The 21628-nt window shown below is 46.2% G+C and overlaps 1 protein-coding gene across 1 annotated transcript in view; it reads left to right on the forward strand.

The window, feature by feature from the left end:
- Window positions 1-21628, forward strand: part of Tet3 (tet methylcytosine dioxygenase 3) — a 99440-nt gene that overhangs the window by 38245 nt on the left and 39567 nt on the right. The window contains exon 4 of the mRNA XM_076832663.2: window positions 13225-15472. Coding sequence (XP_076688778.1) covers window positions 13225-15472 — 2248 coding nt within the window. The remainder of the gene's footprint in view (window positions 1-13224; window positions 15473-21628) is intronic.

Below are 21628 nucleotides of genomic sequence, written 5' to 3' on the forward strand. Positions count from 1 at the left end.
TAATGAAAAAGTTGGGGGAGGACTTTTAGTCTTGAGTCCTTGGACAAGGAATGAGGAAGGGATAGACTTGTTTGACAGGGGTTTGAGGAAGAAGCTGAAATCCATTAGTAATTACTGAGCACTTCCCTCAAATTTAGGAGCTCATTTTCCAGATTCTGAATGATTAGAATCGTGGTAGCTGGGAGGTCAGGGGCATCCACATCAGTTGCATTGATATTGGATTCAACTTTTGCCCCGCTGTCAATTTTGAGGAGTAGGTCAGTTACCCTCTCTGTGCCTCATCTGCTCGCCTGCTGAAGTGGATGTGGAGTTGTGGGAACTGGAAGGTTACATTTAAATGTAAAAGTGCTTGCTTAGTGTAGGTGGCAACGGGCACTCAAAACTGATAGCAGCCATCTCAGCGCTACTCCCTAACAACACACCTGAGCTGGGTTTTGAAGGCTGTGGGGGCCCTTTAGGGAAAGTATATGGGGCTGTTAGCCAAGGGCTGGCTCTCTGTCAGGGAGTCCTGGTGCCAGCAGTTTGCTTTCTTGTTTGCTTGGGAGGTGGTGCTGGAACTCGGTGTGAATAACCGGGTGGGCGCGCTGTGGGTTGCCCCGCCTCCCGGGAGCTGCCAGGGGCTTTTCTGGCTGCAGACGTGCGCAGCGTGGCCCTCGGTGGCCCAGCGCTGCCGGGCTGAGTGTGCGCCCGCACGCGTGCTGGGAGCCGGCTCTGGCTGCGTCTGGCTGAGGAGCCGCCTGCACGTCATGACCTGGTTCTTGTGTGCTGGCGGCTGCGGAGGCAGCCACTGCAGCTTTATGCCAGGCCTCAGATGTGGTCGGGCTCGATTTCCTCCCTGCTGGCCTCTGGCCGGTCCGCCACCGGCTGCTTGAGACAGGGGCTTCCGTCAGGAGGGCTGGATCCTGCTTCCTGGCTGCAGATCAAGAGGCTGGCGGGGGACTCTGCAGAGTGGCTGCAGCTCTGTTCGCCCTCGCCTGCCAACCCTGCCACGGGGTGCTTTGGGGCGGTGAGCTGGGAGGGGACGGTCCGTCGCTGGTCACAGTGACAAGGCTTTAGTTTGGAATTCTCGTTCCACAGCAAGTTGCAGAAATCCTTAATGGGTGGGAAGTTCCAAGCTAAGCACCCCACCTCGGCCACACTGAATCTTCTCCTTCCAGAGTATTCTTCGTCTTTTTAGGCATTTTCTTTACTTTGGGTATGTGATCTCTGTGTGCTGTGAACAGCTCTCTAGCAACAGAAATAGCACAGAAAATACCTCTCCCACAAATTCCTGTCCCAGAGATTAACAGGCACGCAAGGTTTGCACAAACTTTCAGTTTGTGTTCTAAAACCTTTCCCCCTAAGTAAAATTGAAGTATAATAAAATTTGGAGACTATAAACAAGAAAATATACCCACTCGGTACCACCCAGAGGTAAGCAGTCTTCATGGTGCCATGTATTTCTTCTTGATGTTTCATGTGAGTTAATAGAATTAAATTGTTAAATTAGGCAATATTTTGAATCTTGGTTTTTGTTTTCCTACCTAAAATAGTATTCACTTCTCCAACAGAAAAACCTTCAAAGTATCCATGTAAGAAGTACATTCTTGGACTTTCTTCATTTAACACATTTCCTTATACATCATGTTCCTATTTTAAACAATTGTGAATCTACTGATGAAATGTGGTAATTTTTCTTATGTGTGTAAGCGTATTAAACTAGTGTTTTATATGTTCAATAGATAAAGCATAATGATAAAAGACACATGTGAATTCTCTACTTTAACTGGAACATGGACAGCATCACTGACCCCACTCTGGTGTGTTCTCCCAGCCCATCCCCCTTCTTCACTCCAGGAGGAGTGAATTTTGTGTTTTTTTTTCATTAGCCTTTTAAAGTTTTCGTTTTATATGTTTATATTTTTACACATTTTAATTTTGTTTATTTGTCTGTTAGAGGTTTTTAGGATCAACAGAGCATATGTAGTCTTTCAAAGCTTGCTTCTCCCCCCGCCCCAGTGCAGTTTCTGAGATTCATTCATGATCCTGTAGTTCATTTATTCTCACTGCTCTGTAATATTCTATTGTCCATTCTGCGGTTGATGGGCAATTAGAATATTTTCACACTTCAGTGTTTGAGTAATACTGCTGTGAATATTTGTATACTTAATTCCTGATGTGGAATATGCAAGGTCGACATTAAATGTAGTGCCATAAACCTTTCCAGAATGTTTGTCCTATTTTCCTTATTGCCAGTGGTGTATAAGGAAAAGTAAATGCTAAACTGTAGTCACTTGGTTTTGATCTAAAATCCTCTCTCATGGTGCTTACGATGTATCTGCTGCTGAGTGTTCTTTGTATAGTTATTAGTTTAATCATTGTAACAGCTTTGAGGTAGGTACTGTTATGAAGTCCCAATTTACAGATGAGGAAAGGGAGACAGATTAATTTTCTTAAGGTCACAGTTTGTAAGTGGCCGGGGAACTGGAGTCAACCAACTCAATGTTCCTCTTGAGTCCTATATGATAGGTATAAAATGGAATCTCACTACCGTCTTACTTTGTATTTCTTTGATACTGATGAAGCTAAGTATTTTTCATATGTTTATTCCCCCATTTTATTTTCATAAAGAAGAAATATACCTTTTAGACACCACTTCCCTCATGTTTGGACTCTCGGGTTATTTGTAGTTCCACACTGTTAATGCTTCAGGGGATATCTTTGGCATAGGTAACATTAATTTCTTCTATTTTATCTATTTTTTACATTTATTTTATATAAGTTTAAAATGGACAGCCTCTTTTGGATTGCTTTGTGATTTGAGAGTGTTACTTAACCTTGTGGGAGTTTGTGATGCTTAAATGAAATAATTGCGGAATGATTAGCAAGATGTTCAGCCTATCAGAAGGGTGTTCCATCAACATTATAGAGACTTTTCCTGGTGCTTCTTCTTTTCCTTTCTTCCTCGAAGCCGCATTAATTATTATTAGGTCAGAGGGCATGAACAGTCATAGCTCTGCTTTTGCCAGATATGATGACCTCAGGGAGTTAAGCCCATTTCAGCATTTTCCTGTGCATTATACCCCAGCCACTGAAAGATATGTATTCATCCATTTTGTAGTATAGAAAACATTAGATTTTAAAGTATTTTACTGATACGTACAGAGTAACCATGAGAAACACGTCTCCCCCACCACCTCTCACAAGAACACCCTCTGCCGACATGTGATGGCTTCAAGAAGTTGTAGATAACCCTCTTTGGTTTGCTGTCTGCAGAGGGCCAATTTTGATGTGGATGGTGCACACATTCAACTGGGCTAGCCCACGTACATGTATACACTCTCCTGCAAAAACAGGCAGATAAGCACATCTTCTGTAGGGGTCCCCTAAAAGTCTCTCCATTCAGATTGGTTTCATCAGTAAATCCCAAGAGGTCAGGATCCTCTTAATAGATGAATAATTGACCAACTCTAGACAACATGCCATAAATACAACCCATGTACTGTTCAAGGGAATGGGGCCATCTGTTTGGGAGGTGGATGCTGAGCTCAGGGACTGAGGGAAAGGGTGGGGCTGGGAAGGGTCAAGCCCTCAAACAGCCGCTGACAGAGCTGACAGAACAGAGGCGCAGAGCCGTGGTGTGTGTGGTCAGGAAAGCACTGGGTGGGACTTACTAGCCCTCTGGCAGGGAAGCGGCTACCACTGCCTTGGAGTCCCATGAGAGTCCACTCTTGGAGATTCCACTGTGGAAGAATCTTGTGGAGGCTGACTACAGACATGTTCATTCTGGCTGAAAACATCCTAGACACATTTTTCTAACGTGGCATGTCACTGCTGATGGTCAAGTCGGCCCTCTGTGCACATCTTGCAGCTTCCCCTTTCTTAGAGGCCTTAAGAAGATGTGGCCAATGAGGACTTTGCTCCTTCCAGATAATGTCCTTCATCTTCTTTTACTCTTCCATTTCCTTTTAGTAGAGAATTGCTGATGTGGTTTTGCAGTGTGTTGATACTCAGAGAGACAGGAAAGACTTGGGAAACCTATGTCTTGTCTGTACCTCTGTCTGTATTGGTGACTGAAAGTGGTGTTTGAGTGGAGTTCTACTCTTTTCCTGCCTCACCTGGCAGCTGGGGGTTCCAGAGCCCCGTGGGTGAGGAGGGCAGGCTGCTGCTGTTGAATACCTGCAGATATGGGAGTCCAAGAAGGGAGTTTGCTGTAGAAGAGGAGATGGGCAGGGCCTCTGCAGTCCTAATCAGGCCGGCTGCAGAGTCAGATCCTGGCACAGGTTCCTGGACCCCTGGGGAAGAGGCAAGTCTTCAGTGGGTGAGATCCGAGACTGCAGGTGGCAATGCAGTGCATGCACAGCAGCTATCAGGAAGGAGAATGGTAGGTTAGGTCTCTTCTTGGATCTGAAAAGGATGTTTTTTTTCTGCCTGAGTAATGTTTTTTATTGTAGTCCCCCTCCCCCCAGTACTGGGGATTGAACCCAGGGACACTTTGACTTTGTCTACAGTTCTTTTTGTTTTTGACACCGGATCTCACTGGGTTGCTCATAATCCTCCAGCCTCAGTCTCCTGAGTTGCTCAGATTACAGGTATGCACCACCATGCTCGACTCTGCCTGAGTAATGTTACTACCCCTGAATCATCTGGTAATAAATCCTTGCTGCCCCTGGAGGAGGGAGCAAGCCCCCAAGCTGGGGAAAGCCTTGCCTAGAGTGGACTGGAGCCATCTACATGATAGTGGGAGGCAAGGAACCTAATAGGGGGTGGGTGGAAAGGTCCCAGTAGGGCTGGGCAGGGTTCTGTACCTGGAAGGGGGCAGCGTTGGCGGGCCTCTCTGGAGGGCAGATGGGAGTTCCAAGCTGTTCTAGGGTCTGTTGCTGGATTCCTGGGTCCTTTGGGACCAAGGCATTCCCAGTGACATTCAGCAGCCTTTGCTGATTTCTGCCATCTATGCATGTGACAGTGCTGTCATAGAGGAGAGATCACTGACTGTGCTTGGAGTTTTCACCCATCTTCCTTTGAAAGCACAGGGGTGATGAGCTGTGTACCAGCCAGGTCCTTCAGGAAACAGAGGGGGCAGATCTTTTAGAACACATCCTAGAGGTTTTCTGCTAGATTCCAAAGGTGTGGTGGAAGTAAGGTGTAGTTGGTCATATGCTGTTTTTCCCCTTGTTCTAATTAGTTATATGTGACAGTAGAATGCATGTTGACACATCATACATAAATAGAGTATAATTTCTCATTCTTCTGGTTGTACATGATGAAGGGTTTTGTAATCATATATGCACATAGGGTAATAATGTCTGATTCATTCTACTATCATTCCTACCCCCATACCCCTTCCCCTCCCTTCACTCCCCTTTGTCTAGTCCAAATACCTCTGTTCCCCACTCCCGCCCCATTGTGAATTAGCATCCTCATATCAGAAAACATTTGGTCTTTGGGATTGGCTTATTTCACTTAGCATAATATTCTCCAGTTTCATCCATTTACCTGTAAATGCCATAATTGTGTGTATATACCATAATTTCTTTATCTATTCATTTGTTGAAGGGTACCTAGGTGGATTCCATAGTTTAGGTATTGAGAATTGAGCTGCTGTGGACATCGATATGACTGTGTCACTACAGTATGCTGATTTTAAGTTCTTTGGGTATAAACTGAGGAGTGGGATAACTGGGCCAATTGGTAGTTCCATTTGATCATACGCTTTTATAAAAGATCCCCAACAGAACAAGTTGTTCTTGGTGACTGTACCTGTAGTCTGGTGCAGACCCTGTGGCGGGTCAAGGAAGACCTCCTAGGAGGGAATTGATTCAGTTCTTGCCTCGCTCCCTGCAATTGATCATTTACCTCCATGACCACATTTCATCCCTATCTCAGCCAGTACTTTGGTTCTAGCCCTCACTATTGTGGATTTGAGCAGTAGCATTAGTGTAACTGGTGTTTGGATCACCAGCCTTGAATCCTGTAGTGCACGCTCTGTGGGGACACCTGAATGTCCCGAATTATGAATCTGCTGTCTGCTGTGTTCATGCTGTAGCCCATGCACCTTCTGCCTCCTACTTTAGGATAGATACACAAACAACTGCTGGATGAAGTGGCCTGTAATTCTAGTGACAGAGGAGGCTAAGGAAGAAGGATTGAAAGTTCTGGGCCAGCCTCAGCAAATTAGTGAGACCTGTCTCAAAATTTAAAAACAAGTGGGGCCAGGACCTTAGCTGGGAATGCCGGCTCCTACTTGTGGCCTCTCCCTCAGTGGTAGAGTGCTTGCCTAGCATACATAAGGCCCTGGGTTCAGTCACTAGTTAAACACACACACACAGAGCAGCTCACCCAACCTCAAGCCTTTGCATATGTTATTCCTTCATTGTTTCCGTCTAGAATTCCTCCTCCTGCCCCTCTTTCAAAATACCTGCCCATCTTTCCAGCCTCATCCCAAAGGTTATTTTGAGATGAACCCTTTCTGACTCCCACATACTCACATGCATTCCTGCGTAGGGAGAACTGATCTTCCCCCCACAGGCCTAGGTATGCCCTATTTTCACAGCACTGACAGGCTTCTTGGCATTATTTTTATAGACCTCACCTTTCTTCTGTATCTTCTTGAGGTTCTTGAAATCTACAGTCTGGTCTGTTGTTGAGTAACAAACCTCCCAAAACTTCGTGGTGTAGAACAGCAGTCATTTTTTTTTTGTACTCTTGGATTCTGGATTGGGAAATCAGAAATGATTCGGCAAGGGGTAGCTTGTCTCTATCCTTTGATGTTTAGGATCTAACTGGAAAGGCTTGAGAATCCCAGGTTAGTCAATCCTCAAAGAGTTCCTTCACCCTCATTTGGTGATTAACCATAGCTTGGCCAGGACCTTAGCTGGGAATGCTGACTCCTACTTGTGGGCTCCCACGGGCCCGAACTTCCTCATATCATGGTGGTTGGGAGTGAGTGTCCCAAGAAACCCAGGCTGGGTCAACTTTTTGATCTATCTTTGAAGGTCATTAAGGTGTCACTTTGAAAGTGTCACTTCTATCATATTCACAAGCCAATCCAGATTGAAGGGAAGGGAACAGACCCCACCCATCCATGGGAGAAACACCAAAATCACAAAAAAGAACTTATGGGATGAAGGGATTATTGTGGTCATCTTTGGGAAATATAGTCAACCACACACACACATACACACTCAGCCCTTGATATGCAACATGTCATCCTTAAAATCTGAAGCTTGAAGAAGAATAAAATATGAGATTTTTTGAAGTTTGACTGGGAGTCCCACAGAAGGGTGAACTATGTTCAGCAATAGATTTCAGGGTGGAGAAAAGAGTATGTCTCTCTCTCTCTCTCTCTCTCTCTCTCTGTGTATGGTGGGATGGGGGACTAAGAGTGCATAGAGTTGCTTAAAGAAGCCACTGTTGCTTAGGATCAGTAAAAAGTGCATGTGCACATAAAGACCTAGACTGGAGAGCAGGAGTGCAAAGTTAGACCGATAGAACAGAGAGACAGTACACATTCAAAGTTGTCTAGATCTGATACCCAGCCACGATGGAGGGACATGGGTAATGTTTGGCCTGGGAACATGAAGTGCAAAAATGGTAAAGTTGGGAAAGGAGTTACTGGAGATGGAGAAGGAGAGTTTAGTTCCATTTTAGACAAGCTGACTCTCAGTGTGGAACACATTCCAGGGTTTAGAGCTGGCTGGAGGGCACTTGAGAAGTCCAAGCAGGAAGCAGACATTTAGGAGCTTCCTCACATGGTGTTTGCTGGAACCCAGAGGACAGTAAGAATTGAGGGGGAAAGTATGGAGAGTTTAGAGTTGAGGAATGTCTGAGCTGGGACTTTGAAAGGGCTTAAATTGGAGTCTGTCCTCCAACATTGCCCTCCCTGCCAGTAATTGCCAGACAAGTCTTGGGTTTCCTTGTCTAGAGTCTCCATTGATAAGAACTCATTACCCCTCTGGCTGTTTGGGGGATTGGGTTCATTGCAGTATTAGGAAAATTCTCTCCTTAAAAGGAGCCTAGGTTCTGTTTATAGCTTTACCCTTAGGGCTACTCAAAACTCTTAAGGTCTTTAAACATGTCATTTGGGAAAAGAATTAAGTTTTTCAGGAACAAATGGGATGTATTTATTTTATGGACTGCTTGTTTTTATTGACAACATAGTTATACTTTATGTATTTATGGGGTACCTATCCTCTTATGGTTTTGAGCTGTCCTGCTCACTCTTCTCTGTGCTCTCGGAGGATGTGTCCCTAAAGGGAAGTTCTGTGTTCAGGTAGGGACTGTCTGGGCAGAGTGGCGCCATCTCCACCTGTGCTACAGGTTCTTTTTACGTAGCTGTGTATGGGACCCTTTAGTAGACTGTGAGATAGACTTAAAAGATATCAGTCAACATTAAGAAAGGAAGGAAGGAAGAAAGACTAGTAAAGGGAAGTAGTGTTTTGTAAAACATTGTTTATAAATTCATAAAGGATTATAGTGTAAAATGTGTTTCTTACTCTGGATTGTAATCACAAAGTTTGAAAAAACTGTGGGTCATGAGACCCTTTGATGCTGCCATATCATGTCATACTGAGTATACTTCCAGTTAGCCTTCAGTCTTTTCTCCCTCTCGATTCCTGAGACAGTTGGATGTGCTCTGCTGCCATTGCTTCCTCCATTTTTAATCTGTGTAGATGTGGTTTGGGGCGTGAGTACGGGACCCTACTTACCCTGTTAGATTTTTTTCTCTCTGGCCTGTTGACGTTTTGACTTCTGGCACTGTCATTCAGCGTAGCTTTATCCCTCCTATTTTCTTTTTTTTTGTGAACACAATACCTTTATTTTATTTATTTATCTTTATGTAGTACCGAGGATCGAACCTCACACATGCCTCACACATGCTAGGCAAGTGCTCTACCACTGAGTTGCAACCCCGGCCTGCCCTCCTGTTTTCAACATCTGCCTGTTTGATAAGTGTGCCCTCTCTATTGTTATTGATAAACATGTTGAACTGGACAGTTCTGAGAACAAAGCCCTGGGGTGGACTTCTAGAGATTCATCCCCCATCATTTGACATCCCACTTTGCTCTTGTCTCCAGTGGTGAGCCAGCCTTTACAGCTGTGATGCTCCATAGCCAGCCTCAAAAGGGCCACAGCAGACCTTGTGAAATTTGAACTTCTACAGACTGAGTTGCATATTCAAAAGCCTTCAGGGGCTTGGCAGGTAACACAAGTGAATGAAGTGATAATTAATTCAGGCAATTAGTAAGTAATCCCTGACCCCTGACCTTGGTTTCGAGGCAATACGGAGTGGTGGAACTGAGTATGAGCTGGAACACTTACATTTTGTGATTCAGCTGTCACCACTGCTGTAGAGGTGTGGACCACCAAGGAAATCCCAGGTTTCGTGTGCAGTTTGATTTTTAAATCTTGGCAAAATAAACAAAAATATGAATACTGTGTAGGCCTTCCAGCAGATCGGTGGCAGATTTGGCCCACAGCCTTCAGATTTGTGACTGGGCCGCCATGGGATCTCTCCATCTGCCGACCCACTGAGCACGTGACAAGAGGAATTAGACTGGTTGGGTATGGACAGGTTGAGGTCTTCTGTGGAACCTGGCTCCTGTGGTTCCTCTGTGAATGCATTCAGGGGTCTTACCCAGCATGGTTCTCAAACTGAGGCGACTGGAGGCAGGGAATGTTGTTGCCCTTGGTGCCTGTTGGTGTCCTCCCCTGCTCCAGGACCATTGGCAGGTGGTGAGAAGTATTTCAGTGGGCTCCCTTGGCTGGGAAACTAGAATTTAGGGTTTCTTAAGATCTCCCCACCCCTGCTGGCTTTGTTTCCTTCCCCTCATATCCTTATCTACTTTTCCCTTTCTTCTCTTTTTTGGGACAAAAGGCATTTTACTTCACAGGGAATTCTAAGGCACAAAACTAGCCTAGCCCTTCCTTGTTCTTATTCACACACCAAAAATAACTTTTTAAATCCCTTTTCGTTGTTGTGACCATTTTGGGGAAGCCTCAGCTCGTCCAGCATTAGTCTTCCTGACACTGTTTTTATAAATCCATGCTACACTCATGTTTTTGGTGTTTTTTGTTGTTGTTGTTGTTGTTTGGTACCAGGAATTGAACCCAGGGGTGCTTAACCACTGCGCCATATCCCCAGCCCTTTTTTTAATATTTTATTTTGTGACAGGGTCTCACTAACTTGCTGGGGCTGGCTTTGTTTTTGGAATCCTCCATCTCCCAAGTTACAGGGATTACAAGAGTTCTCCGCTGCGCCCACCTCATGTTTCTTTGTGGTTATGCGTGCTCCTACTGTCCTTTATATATAAGCATGTAAATTTTGATAGCTTCAGACTTTGTAGCCTTTGTCAGGTCACGCTCATGTAGGTCTACAAGAAGGAAGGGAGTGCGGGGTCATCTGCCATACTCCTGGGCCTTTCCTCTGAAAAGTGGTCTTCCTCCAGGGTTAGAGAGATGCTGGATTATTCCATGGCCAGTGGGGGATGTGATGCCTCTTAATCTCCTGGGATTATGCTGCTGTACCAGCTGTGGACAGGAGGCACAGAAGTTATTAAGATTTGGACATGGGCTGGTAGGGCAGGCAGCTGCTCGAACATGTGATAGTCATGGTGTTTGATAATGATAATAAAGGTTCCATGGGAACCTAGGGAAGAAGCCACAGTGTACAAAGTGTCATTAGATCCCAGGAGAAGGAACCACAGATAACTCTGCCAACTGGGTGGGAGAGGAGGTGATGCTAGCTGGTGCTTGAAAAATAAGCCAGAGTGACCCTCTCAGGGCCTGAAGACTGGTAACTCCATGTACAAAGCTTGTTGACCTCAGAGAAAGTGGCCCATTGGAGAAGCCTAAGGGTCCCTTGTGACCAGAACAGGATCAGTGATGAGGTTGAGGCAGGAACTGAAGGCTGGGGCTCACCTCTCACCTCAACTCATCTCTCTGATCTGAAGTCCTAGTTTCTGCCACCACTTTGGAGCCTGTGATGGCCCTTTCTGACAGTCTTGGAGCTAGCATCATTTTAGCAATCTGTTTAAAGTGCTTTTTGTTTTGTTTTCTTTCTTTTAAAAAAAAATCTTTATTTTTTAGTTGTAGTTGGACACAATACCTTTATTTTATTTATTTATTTTCATGTGGTGTTGAGGATTGAACCCAGGGTCTTGTACCTGCTAGGTGAGCGCTCTACCGCTGAGCCACAACCCCAGCCCCTGATTTCTTTTTTAGCTTTTTATTTTGATGCAAGTTTAAAACTTACAGAGAAGTTGTACGAGAATGGACATTTTGGTACATGCCTATGGTTGCAGCAACCGGGAGGCTAAGACAGGAGGATCACAAATTTGAGGCCAGTCTGGGCAACTTAATAAGATCCTGTCTGAAACAAAATAGAACAGGCTGGGGATGTAGCTCTGTGGTTATTGCAAACAAACAAACAAACATTTGTAAAAATAGTGCCTGGGTCTCCGTATACCCCAATTGTTTACATTTTGCCTCATGTTCTTTATAGTTTTCTCTGTATGTAGTATGTATGTATTTTTTATATACACATATAGCTTTTTTGAAATCATTTGTAGATAAGTTGGAATTATTGTGTCCCTTTACCCCATTACTTCAGCGTGTGTGTCGTAACAAGGACATTCTCTTATGTAACCATAGCCTAATGATCCACATCAAGAAGATTAAGTGCACTCAGTATTATCTTGTCCATGTCCACATTCAAATTTCATGAATTGTTCCAACAATATACTTTATTGATGGTTTTCCTCAGTCTGAGATCTAACCTGTGAGCGTGCATTTTGTCCTTACAAATTGGAAGAGATTGTTTCTTGACTGAAATATTTAAAGAGAACATTTCAGGTACTTTGTAGAACACCCTGCAATTTTGATTTCCTGACATTTCCTCAAGAATAGATTCAGGTTTTACATTTTGGCAAGAGTTCTGTGTGAAGGGTGTTAATCCTCAGTGTATCATAGGCAGAGGCAGGCCCATGATGTTGGTCTGTCTTAATATTGGTGATGATAACTTTGGTCATTTGGTTAAAGTGGTATACATCAGATTTCTTCACTACAGAGTTCCTGTTGTAATTAAGTGATCTGCAAGGAGGTGCCTTCAGATCTTCTATCTTTGTATACTACTTGTAGCATCCACTGTGACTTTGAAAATCTGTCATTCCTTGGGTGTTCTTTCTTGGCATTTGATAGTAAAGAAGAACTTTTCTTTCCTGAAGGATGAGTTCCGCAGACTCAATTTCATGTCTTATTAGTGTTGGCCTTGCTGGGTGTTCCTGGTCCCCTTCCTCTCGTGCTTTCCTTTTTGTGCTTCTATAGATATCAGGTGTATAATGGTGGTTCCTGGACTTGGGAAGTGGCCTGAGTCTTTTTTTTTTTTCCTAAGCAGCAATTTTCTTGTCATCAGCATGATTGACTTGGCACGGGCTAAACACACACCATGTGGGATCCAGTGTTTCCCTCCAGCCTGGGGCTATGTGGGGAATGTGGTCTGTCCCTTGCTGTTTGACAGCTCAGCCTGGGCTTAAGTGAGGACAGTAAAGGAGAGAGAAAGGAACTGTGGATTCCTTCCTGATAAGTAGCAGGGCTGAGTGCTGGTCCAGGCTGAGTTTATGAAAGGGCTTTTCTCCACTGACCCCTACATGTACATGCTTCCCACTTAGAGCACATAGTTATGTGCTGGGCTTGGCTAGCTTTCTTTACCTCTTGGGGAAAAAAAATAAATATGGTCCTGGTGTGACTTTGGTGATTGTGAGTTAAACTTTTTCTTGGTGCCCTTGGTTTTGGGAAGCTTGTCAGTATGATTAGTCTGAGACTCTCACAGAGCCTGAGCAATACTGAGGACTCTGTGTTAGGACCTCCTTGTTGCAGAGTGTGGTGGTATATGCCTGTAAACTCAGCCACTTAGGAGGCTGAGGCAGTTGGATTGTGAGTTTGAGCCAGCCTCATGCAACATCAAGACTATGTCTCAGAAATGAAAAAGCTGGGGATGTATCCCAGTGATAAGTCACCCCGAGTTTAATCCTCAGCATTAGGGGGAAAAAATCTTTCTTTTGCAGCTGGTGAGGCTAACTAAGGAATAGAGACATGGGAGGATGAACTAACGCTCAGGAAGTACCAGGAGAGGGTTTGTAAGAAAAGCAGGATTGGGAAGTACATCGGAGTTGTGTGAAGATAATAATGTGGTTCAAATAATGTGGTTCATCTTTTTCCTTTTTTTGCTTTCCCCTCTCTCTCCAGACAGGCCCAGAGCTCAGCCCAGTTGATGGACCTGTTCCAGGTCAGATGGACTCAGGGCCAGTGTACCATGGGGACTCACGGCAGCTAAGCACCTCAGGGGCGCCGGTCAATGGTGCTAGAGAGCCCGCCGGACCCAGTCTGCTGGGGACTGCAGGTCCTTGGCGGGTAGACCAGAAGCCCGATTGGGACGCTGCCCCAGGCCCAGCTCACACTGCTCGCCTGGAAGATGCCCACGATCTGGTGGCCTTTTCGGCTGTGGCCGAAGCTGTGTCCTCTTACGGGGCCCTTAGCACCCGGCTCTATGAAACCTTCAACCGTGAGATGAGTCGCGAGGCTGGGAATAATAGCAGGGGCTCCCGGCCAGGGTCTGAGGGCTGCTCTGCTGGCAGTGAAGACCTTGACACGCTACAGACAGCCCTGGCCCTTGCACGGCATGGCATGAAACCACCCAACTGCAACTGCGATGGCCCAGAGTGCCCTGACTACCTCGAGTGGCTGGAGGGGAAGATCAAGTCTGTGGTCATGGAAGGAGGGCAGGAAAGGCCCAGGCTCCCAGGGACTCTGCCTCCTGGTGAGGCTAGCCTCCCAGCCCCAAGCACCAGGCCACTCCTTAGCTCTGAGGTCCCTCAGATTCCTCCCCTGGAGGGCCTGCCCCTGTCCCAGAGTGCCCTGAGCATCGCCAAGGAAAAAAACATCAGCCTGCAGACCGCCATCGCCATCGAGGCCCTCACACAACTCTCCTCTGCCCTCCCTCAGCCTTCTCACTCCACCTCCCAGGCTTCTTGCCCCCTCCCTGAGGCCTTGTCCCCTCCAGCCCCTTTCAGGTCTCCCCAGTCCTACCTCCGGGCCCCCTCATGGCCTGTGGTTCCCCCCGAGGAGCATGCATCTTTTGCTCCTGATAGCCCTGCCTTTCCTCCAGCAACTCCTAGAACTGAGTTTCCTGAAGCCTGGGGCACCAACACCCCACCAGCCACATCCCGGAACTCCTGGCCTGTGCCCCGTCCAAGCCCTGACCCCATGGCTGAACTGGAGCAGTTGTTGGGCAGTGCCAGTGATTATATCCAGTCAGTATTCAAGCGACCTGAGGCCCTACCCACCAAGCCCAAGGTCAAGGTTGAGGCACCCTCTTCCTCTCCAGCCCCATCCCCATCACCAGTCCTCCAGAGGGAGGCTCCTCCACCATCCTCGGAGCCCAGTACCCACCAGAAGGCCCAGACCGCCCTACAGCAGCACCTCCACCATAAGCGCAGTCTCTTTCTAGAACAGGCCCACGATGCCTCCTTCCCCCCTCCCTCAGAGCCTCCTACTCCTGGCTGGTGGGCCCCACCAAGCTCACCTGCCCCACGGCCTCCTGACAAACCACCCAAGGAGAAGAAGAAGAAGCCCCCGACACCAGCTGGAGGTCTTGTGGGAGCAGAGAAAACCACCCCTGGAATTAAGCCCAGTGTCCGAAAGCCCATTCAGATCAAGAAGTCCAGGCCCCGGGAAGCCCAGCCCCTTTTCCTGCCGCTGCGGCAGATTGTCCTGGAAGGGCTGAGGTCCCCAGCCTCTGAGGAAGTGCAGGCACATCCACCTGCCCCTGTCTCTGTCTCTCTCCCTGCCCCTGTCTCTCTGTCTCTCCCTGCCCCAGTCTCTGTCTCCCTCCCTCCCCCTGTTTCTCTCCCTGCCCCTCTCCCAACCCCTCCCCCTGTCTCTCTCCCTGCCTCACAGGGCTCTACTGTCTCCTTGCCCCCAGAACCTTCTCTTGCGCTATTTGCACCTAGTCCCTCCGGGGACAGCCTGCTGCCCCCTACTCAGGAAATGAGGTCCCCCAGCCCTATGGCAACCCTGCAGCCAGGCTCCACTGGCCCCCTTCCCCCTGCCGATGACAAGCTGGAAGAGCTCATCCGGCAGTTTGAAGCTGAATTTGGGGATAGCTTTGGGCTTCCAGGCCCCCCTTCTGTGCCCATTCAGGACCCTGAGAACCAACCAGCATGTCTCCCAGCCCCTGAGAGCCCTTTTGCTACCCGCTCCCCCAAGCAAATCAAGATTGAGTCTTCAGGGGCTGTGACTGTGCTCTCAACCACCTGCTTTCATTCGGAGGAGGGAGGCCAGGAGGCCACACCAACCAAGGCTGAGAACCCACTCACACCCACCCTCAGTGGCTTCTTGGAGTCACCTCTTAAGTACCTGGACACACCCACCAAGAGTCTGCTGGACACACCTGCCAAGAGGGCTCAGGCCGAGTTCCCAACCTGCGATTGTGTCGGTAAGTCCACCCAGGTGTCAGGGAAGAGCAAAGGGCCAAGGCCTGGTGGCTTTGAATCTCCAGGCTCTGCCTTTTCATTTGGAAAACACTTATGAGTTTCCCAGCATGCTGAGTCCTGGGAACACAGAAGTGAGCTCAGAGGTGAATGAAAAAGATTGACGGGAACTGATTATGATGCCGTGAGGTATGTGCCATGTTAGTGCAGGTGGGACAGGTGCTGTGTAGTATAGCTTGAGCTAAAAGCACCTGGAGGTGGCTCTGGTGCTGAGCCCCTCAGGGCCATTAGGCAGAAAGGAGACATTCTAGGAAAAGGGAACAGCTTGAGCTATGGGAAGGTGGAACTTGTTTGGACTGTTCTTGGTCTGGCAAGAGAAGAGAGGAGAAAGAAAAGGTGGCTTGAGGGGTAGGCAGGGGCCAGATGGAGCAGAGCCCAGGGAGCCAAGGTCAGCAGTTGGACAAGGTGAGCTCCTAAGAGGTCAAAATTAACTAATGCCCTGCCAACTTATGCTTTGAAAGACTGTTCTGGCTGAGGAGGAAAGATTGGTGGAGGGTTCTATAAGAAAGGAGTTGTGGGTTAGGAAAGGACAAAGGGTCCTAGGACCTCTTAAGAGAAGGCAATGAGCCCAACTTGGGTCCCCACTGTGGTAGTGGAGTTTGCTAAGACCACAGGTTCGAAGGAGAATTTGTGAGTTCTGTTTGGATGAGTGGGTCTGAAGTGGCTGAGAAGCCAGGGGATGAGTTAGGGGTTTTAACAGAGGTACTTGTGGGGTAGTGCATGCAGCAGTGCTGTGGGGTCAGAACACTGAAGAGTTAGCTGGTATGGTAGGCCTTGATCTCCAGGGTGAAAATAAGACACGTGGATTCTGTTTAGAGGAGGTTGCTGGTGCAGTGGTAGGCTCCAGGCTCACCCTGGGCTCCGAGCTCTGCTGTTGATAGATTCTCTAAAAGACACTTGCATTTCAGGTGTTGACAGAACACTGAGGCTGGCGATAAGCGTGTTGAATTACTGTGACTTTATGGTACACAAATGGGTATTAGGAAAGGACAGTCCTGTCCTCTTGACTTGTCAAAATACAAAAAAGCAACAAAATTGTGTGATTTTTTTGGGACGCCGTGTCACAGCCTGTGAGAAGGAGCTGTCCTTCAACTCCAGCTACCCCAGAGTCCTGTGTAGACACCAAGGGATCAGGGACAAGGATTCTCTTGCAGTGTAAAAAATGTTGGCTTCTGTTGGAGCGAACAGACATGCAGGGTCCTGCTGAGTGTGCACAGACATGTCAGCATCACGTTCCGCTCACCTTGCTCCTTAGGCATGACTAGTGTTGACAAGGTCTCGAGGGCCACCTTATCTCCCAGTATTTGGGGGAAGCTAGTTCCAATCATAGGAATTGGGCCCCCTCCCCTTGCTCTTTTCTGTGTTTGTACACATCTGTCCCACCTGCCTGGATTTAGTGCTATGTTAGGTGTTTCCCTTCCTCCAAGGTCAGAAATGTCCTTACCAAATGCTTAGGGCATAGTAGATTCTTAATAAATGTTTTAATTGTTGCATTCAATTGCATGGGTATTAGGGTTGGTCAAATTAGTTTCTTTTCTTTCTTTCTTTCTTTCTTTTTTTTTTTTTTTAATTTAAATTTCAACTGCCATGCTTACTAGTGCGGAGAGCTTAGGTACTTTCCCAACCTCCAATATCTTGTTTCTTCAGTGTACAATGAAAACGGTAATAGCACCTACTCACCAGGCTGAGGGTTGGGTTAGTTCATCTGTGCGAACACTTAGAACCACATCTGGGTCATAGTGAGGCCTAGAGGAGCACCAGCTGGTCTCATGCCTGTCAAGTCCAATCAGCAAGAAAAAGAAATAAAAACACATGCATTGTAAAAGAAGGACAAGGTTGTTGTCCTGTATCTATCAGTCATTCATTGATCACCTAGCCCTGTATCCTTAATCACTATGAATAAAAATGAAGACAAGTGGCTCAGCAAGGAAGGACTTTGTGGCTTGCTTGAGGAGACAGAATAGATGATAAAACACCTAGTGGCCCATTCAGTGGGATCTGACCCTGCACTCCACCACAGCCATGTTTGCATGGAAGTAACTGTGCTGTAAAAGTATGTGGAGGACCAGGTTTGGTCCTCATTAAGGAGATACATGTTTTATTCAGGAAACTTGGCCAAGCTGAGTTTTTTTAAAAAAAATGTAGAGAATACAGATGGTGAGAGGTGAGAAGGTGGCCTCTCCAGACCACAGAAATACATGAGCACAGGGTTGGGGCAGCAGGGAGCACAGATCCAGGTGGAAGCCCACTAGTGCAGGGCTGGACCTGAAACCTTGGTGTTCTGCTGTGTTCCTGGGACTCGAGGAGCTCCCAGGGGGGATGTGTACCAGCTTCAAGCCAACGAGCAAAAACGTAGGCAATAGACACTCAGCATCCAAGAACCCCAGCAATGCAAAAGTGGCAGCTACTGCCTTAGCAGGCAGATGGAGGGCATCGGCAGTGGGCAAGAGGCAAGGGGAGCAGAGTCCCATCACTGGTGGTTGTATTTTATCTGTATCTAAACAAAGAATTAGAACCAAACCTACCTTATGTGGCTTATTGTTCAATCATAGGAAAATGCTTGGGTTAAAACAGAAAATATAACAGTATAGAGCTGGGCACAGTGGTACGTGCTTGTAATCTCAGTAGCTCAGGAGGCTGAGGCAAGAGAATAGTGAGCTCAAAGCTAGCCTCAACAATTTAGGCGAGGCCCTAAGCAACTTAGCAAGACCCCAACTTTGAGTAAAATATAAAAAGGGGCTGGGGATGTGGCTCAATGATTAAGTGGCCCTGGATTTAATTCATGGTGACTTTTCTCTTCCCAAAAGAAAAGTATATAAATGGGAATCTTGTTTGGTTGAAAAGAAAATAGAGAAAAAGACTAGCAGGCACTTTGTCAAGTGATTGTTTCTATGGTCAGACTACAGGTAACCTTTCTGAATTTTTTTCTATGACAAAAATATGTATTTTATAATTGATATTTTAATTTTTAAAAATATTTTTTAGTTGTAGTTGGATACAATACCTTTATTTTATTTATTAATTTTTTTAACGTGGTGCTGAGGATTGAACCCAGCGCCTTGCGTGTGCTAGGCGAGCGCACTACCACTGAGCCACAGCCCATTATCTTATATTAGACAAAGGTGCCAAAAACATGCACTGGGGAAAAGATAGCATCTTCAACAAATGGGGCTGGGAAAACTGGAAATCCAAATGCAACAAAATGAAATTAAACCCCAGTCCCTATAATCGATATTTTAAAAAGTACACCCTAGCAGTAGCATGGATGATGGGTTGGTGGAGGATGGTTACCCTGTGGCAGGAGACTGGTGGCTGTTGAGAATAACAATATTGGTATTTATGAAACACTTGCTCTGATCCAGGCATTGTGCCAGGTACTTTACAGTTACCACCTCCTTTAATCCTCGTAACATTTGTATAAGGTGAGGACTGTCAGTGGCTCCATTTTAACAGCAAAGAAACAAAAGTCAGATTAAATAATTTCCCAAGGTCATAGAAAGTTGGAAGTGAGATTTGAGCTCAGCAGCAGGACTCCTGACCACGTGTCATTGAAATTGGTTGAGAAACAAGCCCTAACTGCACCAATGGCGGCAGAGTGAAGAGAGCACAGAAGAAGGGATTTTCCCTGAAACAATTTTTGTGGGGACTGAGGGTTTGTGATAGGGAAGCTATCCTGGACTCCAGAGGTGTCTGGAGCCCTGCGTCTGCTCAGGTGCTTCATCAGCTGGGGGAGGTGGGGGCGGGGAGAACTCTGCCTTTGTGAATTCAGGCTCAGGACAAGGTTTAGAGAAAAAAGGTGCTCCCTTAAGGATTAATTATAGATAGGGACCATCCTGTATCCCCCAGACTCATCCCCTCACCCATGGGAGGCAGAGAGGTACACATGGCAGGTGCATATAAGGAAGAATTTGCCATGGATGTGACAGTGGCTGAAAAGTGAAGTCTCTATTAAGCATTCAGGATAAACAATTGATGATAGACGGTGAGAACAACTTTATAAAAGCATACTAGTCCCTATGGCATAGCAAAGAAACCTGTTAGGTGTATTGGTTAAGTCTTGCCAATACACAATTTTGGCCAATATGGGCATCATATTAAACCCTGAGCACCAAGAACATTGTTTTACCCTTATGTAAAACTTATGAGTTTCCAAGGGTTTGAAGGGGATTCATCAAAGTACTAGAATTCAAGGCACCCTTGAAGCTTCAAAAAAACTAAATTTAGATGATATGAGAAGGTAATGTCTTCCTCCAAAAAGCATGTGATTTTACAGTTTTGAGAAAACTTAAGTTGAAGCTCTGTATTGCATTATTGCAGGGGATGCATGGCTGTTGATATAGTTCTATTACGTTGAAGCATGCATTCAAATGCCCCTGATCCCCTAGTGATCCTGTAACACAGGGGCAGGATGTGTGCAGGCTTCTCTGCATTGTATTCATTCTCAATAATGTGGAAATTTCCCAGAGGAGCCACTAGGGTAGAGAATAAGTCCAAATGACTTTTTAGTGGGAAAAGCATCCTTTGAGATCTAGTCATCATTTTATAGACGAGGAAACAGTCTGTTAGCTTTTAAATGTTGTCCTGATATCTCTGAGGAGCAGCTGACAGGAAGCTGCAGAGACTAAACTCCTAGCCAAAGCAGGAAGCTAGGAGACGCAGATTTTAGGGGCTGCTATCCTAAGAAGTGCTTGAATTTTTAACCAGTTGATTATCCTGTCCTAAATAAGTGGTCATATGAAAAAAATCTTTTTTTCCTGGAGCATGGTGCAAGTCCAGGTAAGGGAGAGGTGTTGTCCAGTGGATGTGGCTGATTGCAGTATCTGCCAGTTAACCTTGGTAGGAACCATAGTCCCGAATGGGATGACACAAAGTTATTTCTGTTTACAGTCATGTAAAGTCTATTTTCTGTAGTATTTTTGAGAACTTATTCCCCGTCCCAGAGGTAAAGAGAAATGTTATATGAAGTATTTTTCAAAACGGTAGACTATTTGGATATCAATATAAAGGGAGTAGGCGGGTATCAGAGAGAATTTCCTGGAGGAGGTGAGATCTGAATTTTAAAGGATCAATAGAAATTTAATTGGTCAACAGGGAGAAGGTAACTATGTGTGCCAGGCAAAGATTATGGAGGAGAAATACATGTTTGGGGGTGGTGGTGAGGGGAGTGAAGATGTGGAGATCACAGAACAGGGGGAACCACAGGGGGTTCTGAGGTGGCTGGTGTGTTAGACAAAGGACCAGGAGTAGCTGGAGAGGAGAGTTCTGGGGAAGAAGGGATGATATTCAAAGGCAGAGAAACCAGTTTGCAGGTTCAGGTGTCATTCAGGCAAGAAATAATGGGTGTCTGAACGAAGAGAGTGATGCTGAGGAGGAAGAGGAATAGATAGGAGAAAGAATAAGAAAAAGAATTTCTGCTTCATTAACAGTTGGATGCAGAAAGAAGAGAGAAGGAGCAGGCACAGGCTCCTCCTAGGGTCCTGGGTTAGCTGATTGCATGATGGTGGTGTCACTTGCTGAAACTGCAAAACACTGGAGGAGAGTGAGTTTGGCCCTCCAGCCTTGGAGACTTCTGTGAGGGGTATCTGTAGAGTCTTGTTGGATCTGTGAAATGGAAGTTCTTCAGCAAACAGATGGGAGTTGAAGTTACAGTTCGGGTCCTTTCACTAGGCTAAATGTGTAGTCTGAGAATGGAGGAGACCACAGTTTAGAGGAGAAGGCTCAAACAGGAGGCTCTAAAGGACAAGTAGATGAGCCGTGGGAAGAAATGGAGGAGATGGTAGGTGGAAGATCCAACAGAGGTTGAATTTCAGGGCTGAGAACAGATAACAGCATCGGTGCTGGGGAAGAGTCAAGTTATAATGCTTTGTCCTTCTTTGTCTGACTTTGTACATTAGTCTTTGCAGTTAGTTTCCATGTTCCTTAGAACAGAAACTGTGTTGTATTTTTTAAAGCATTGTACTGCTGTTGAACATAGAACAAATACTCTACATATTTTTTGGTTACCTAGTCAACCGTACTCTATTTCTGTATTTCACTCTACAAGGACGTCAGGTTTAGGCATGATCTTATTTTTAATTTTTGTTGTTGGCAAATGGGCGTAT

This window comes from Callospermophilus lateralis, chromosome 14 (genome assembly GCF_048772815.1).
Source record: "Callospermophilus lateralis isolate mCalLat2 chromosome 14, mCalLat2.hap1, whole genome shotgun sequence".
Taxonomy (NCBI): domain Eukaryota; kingdom Metazoa; phylum Chordata; class Mammalia; order Rodentia; family Sciuridae; genus Callospermophilus; species Callospermophilus lateralis.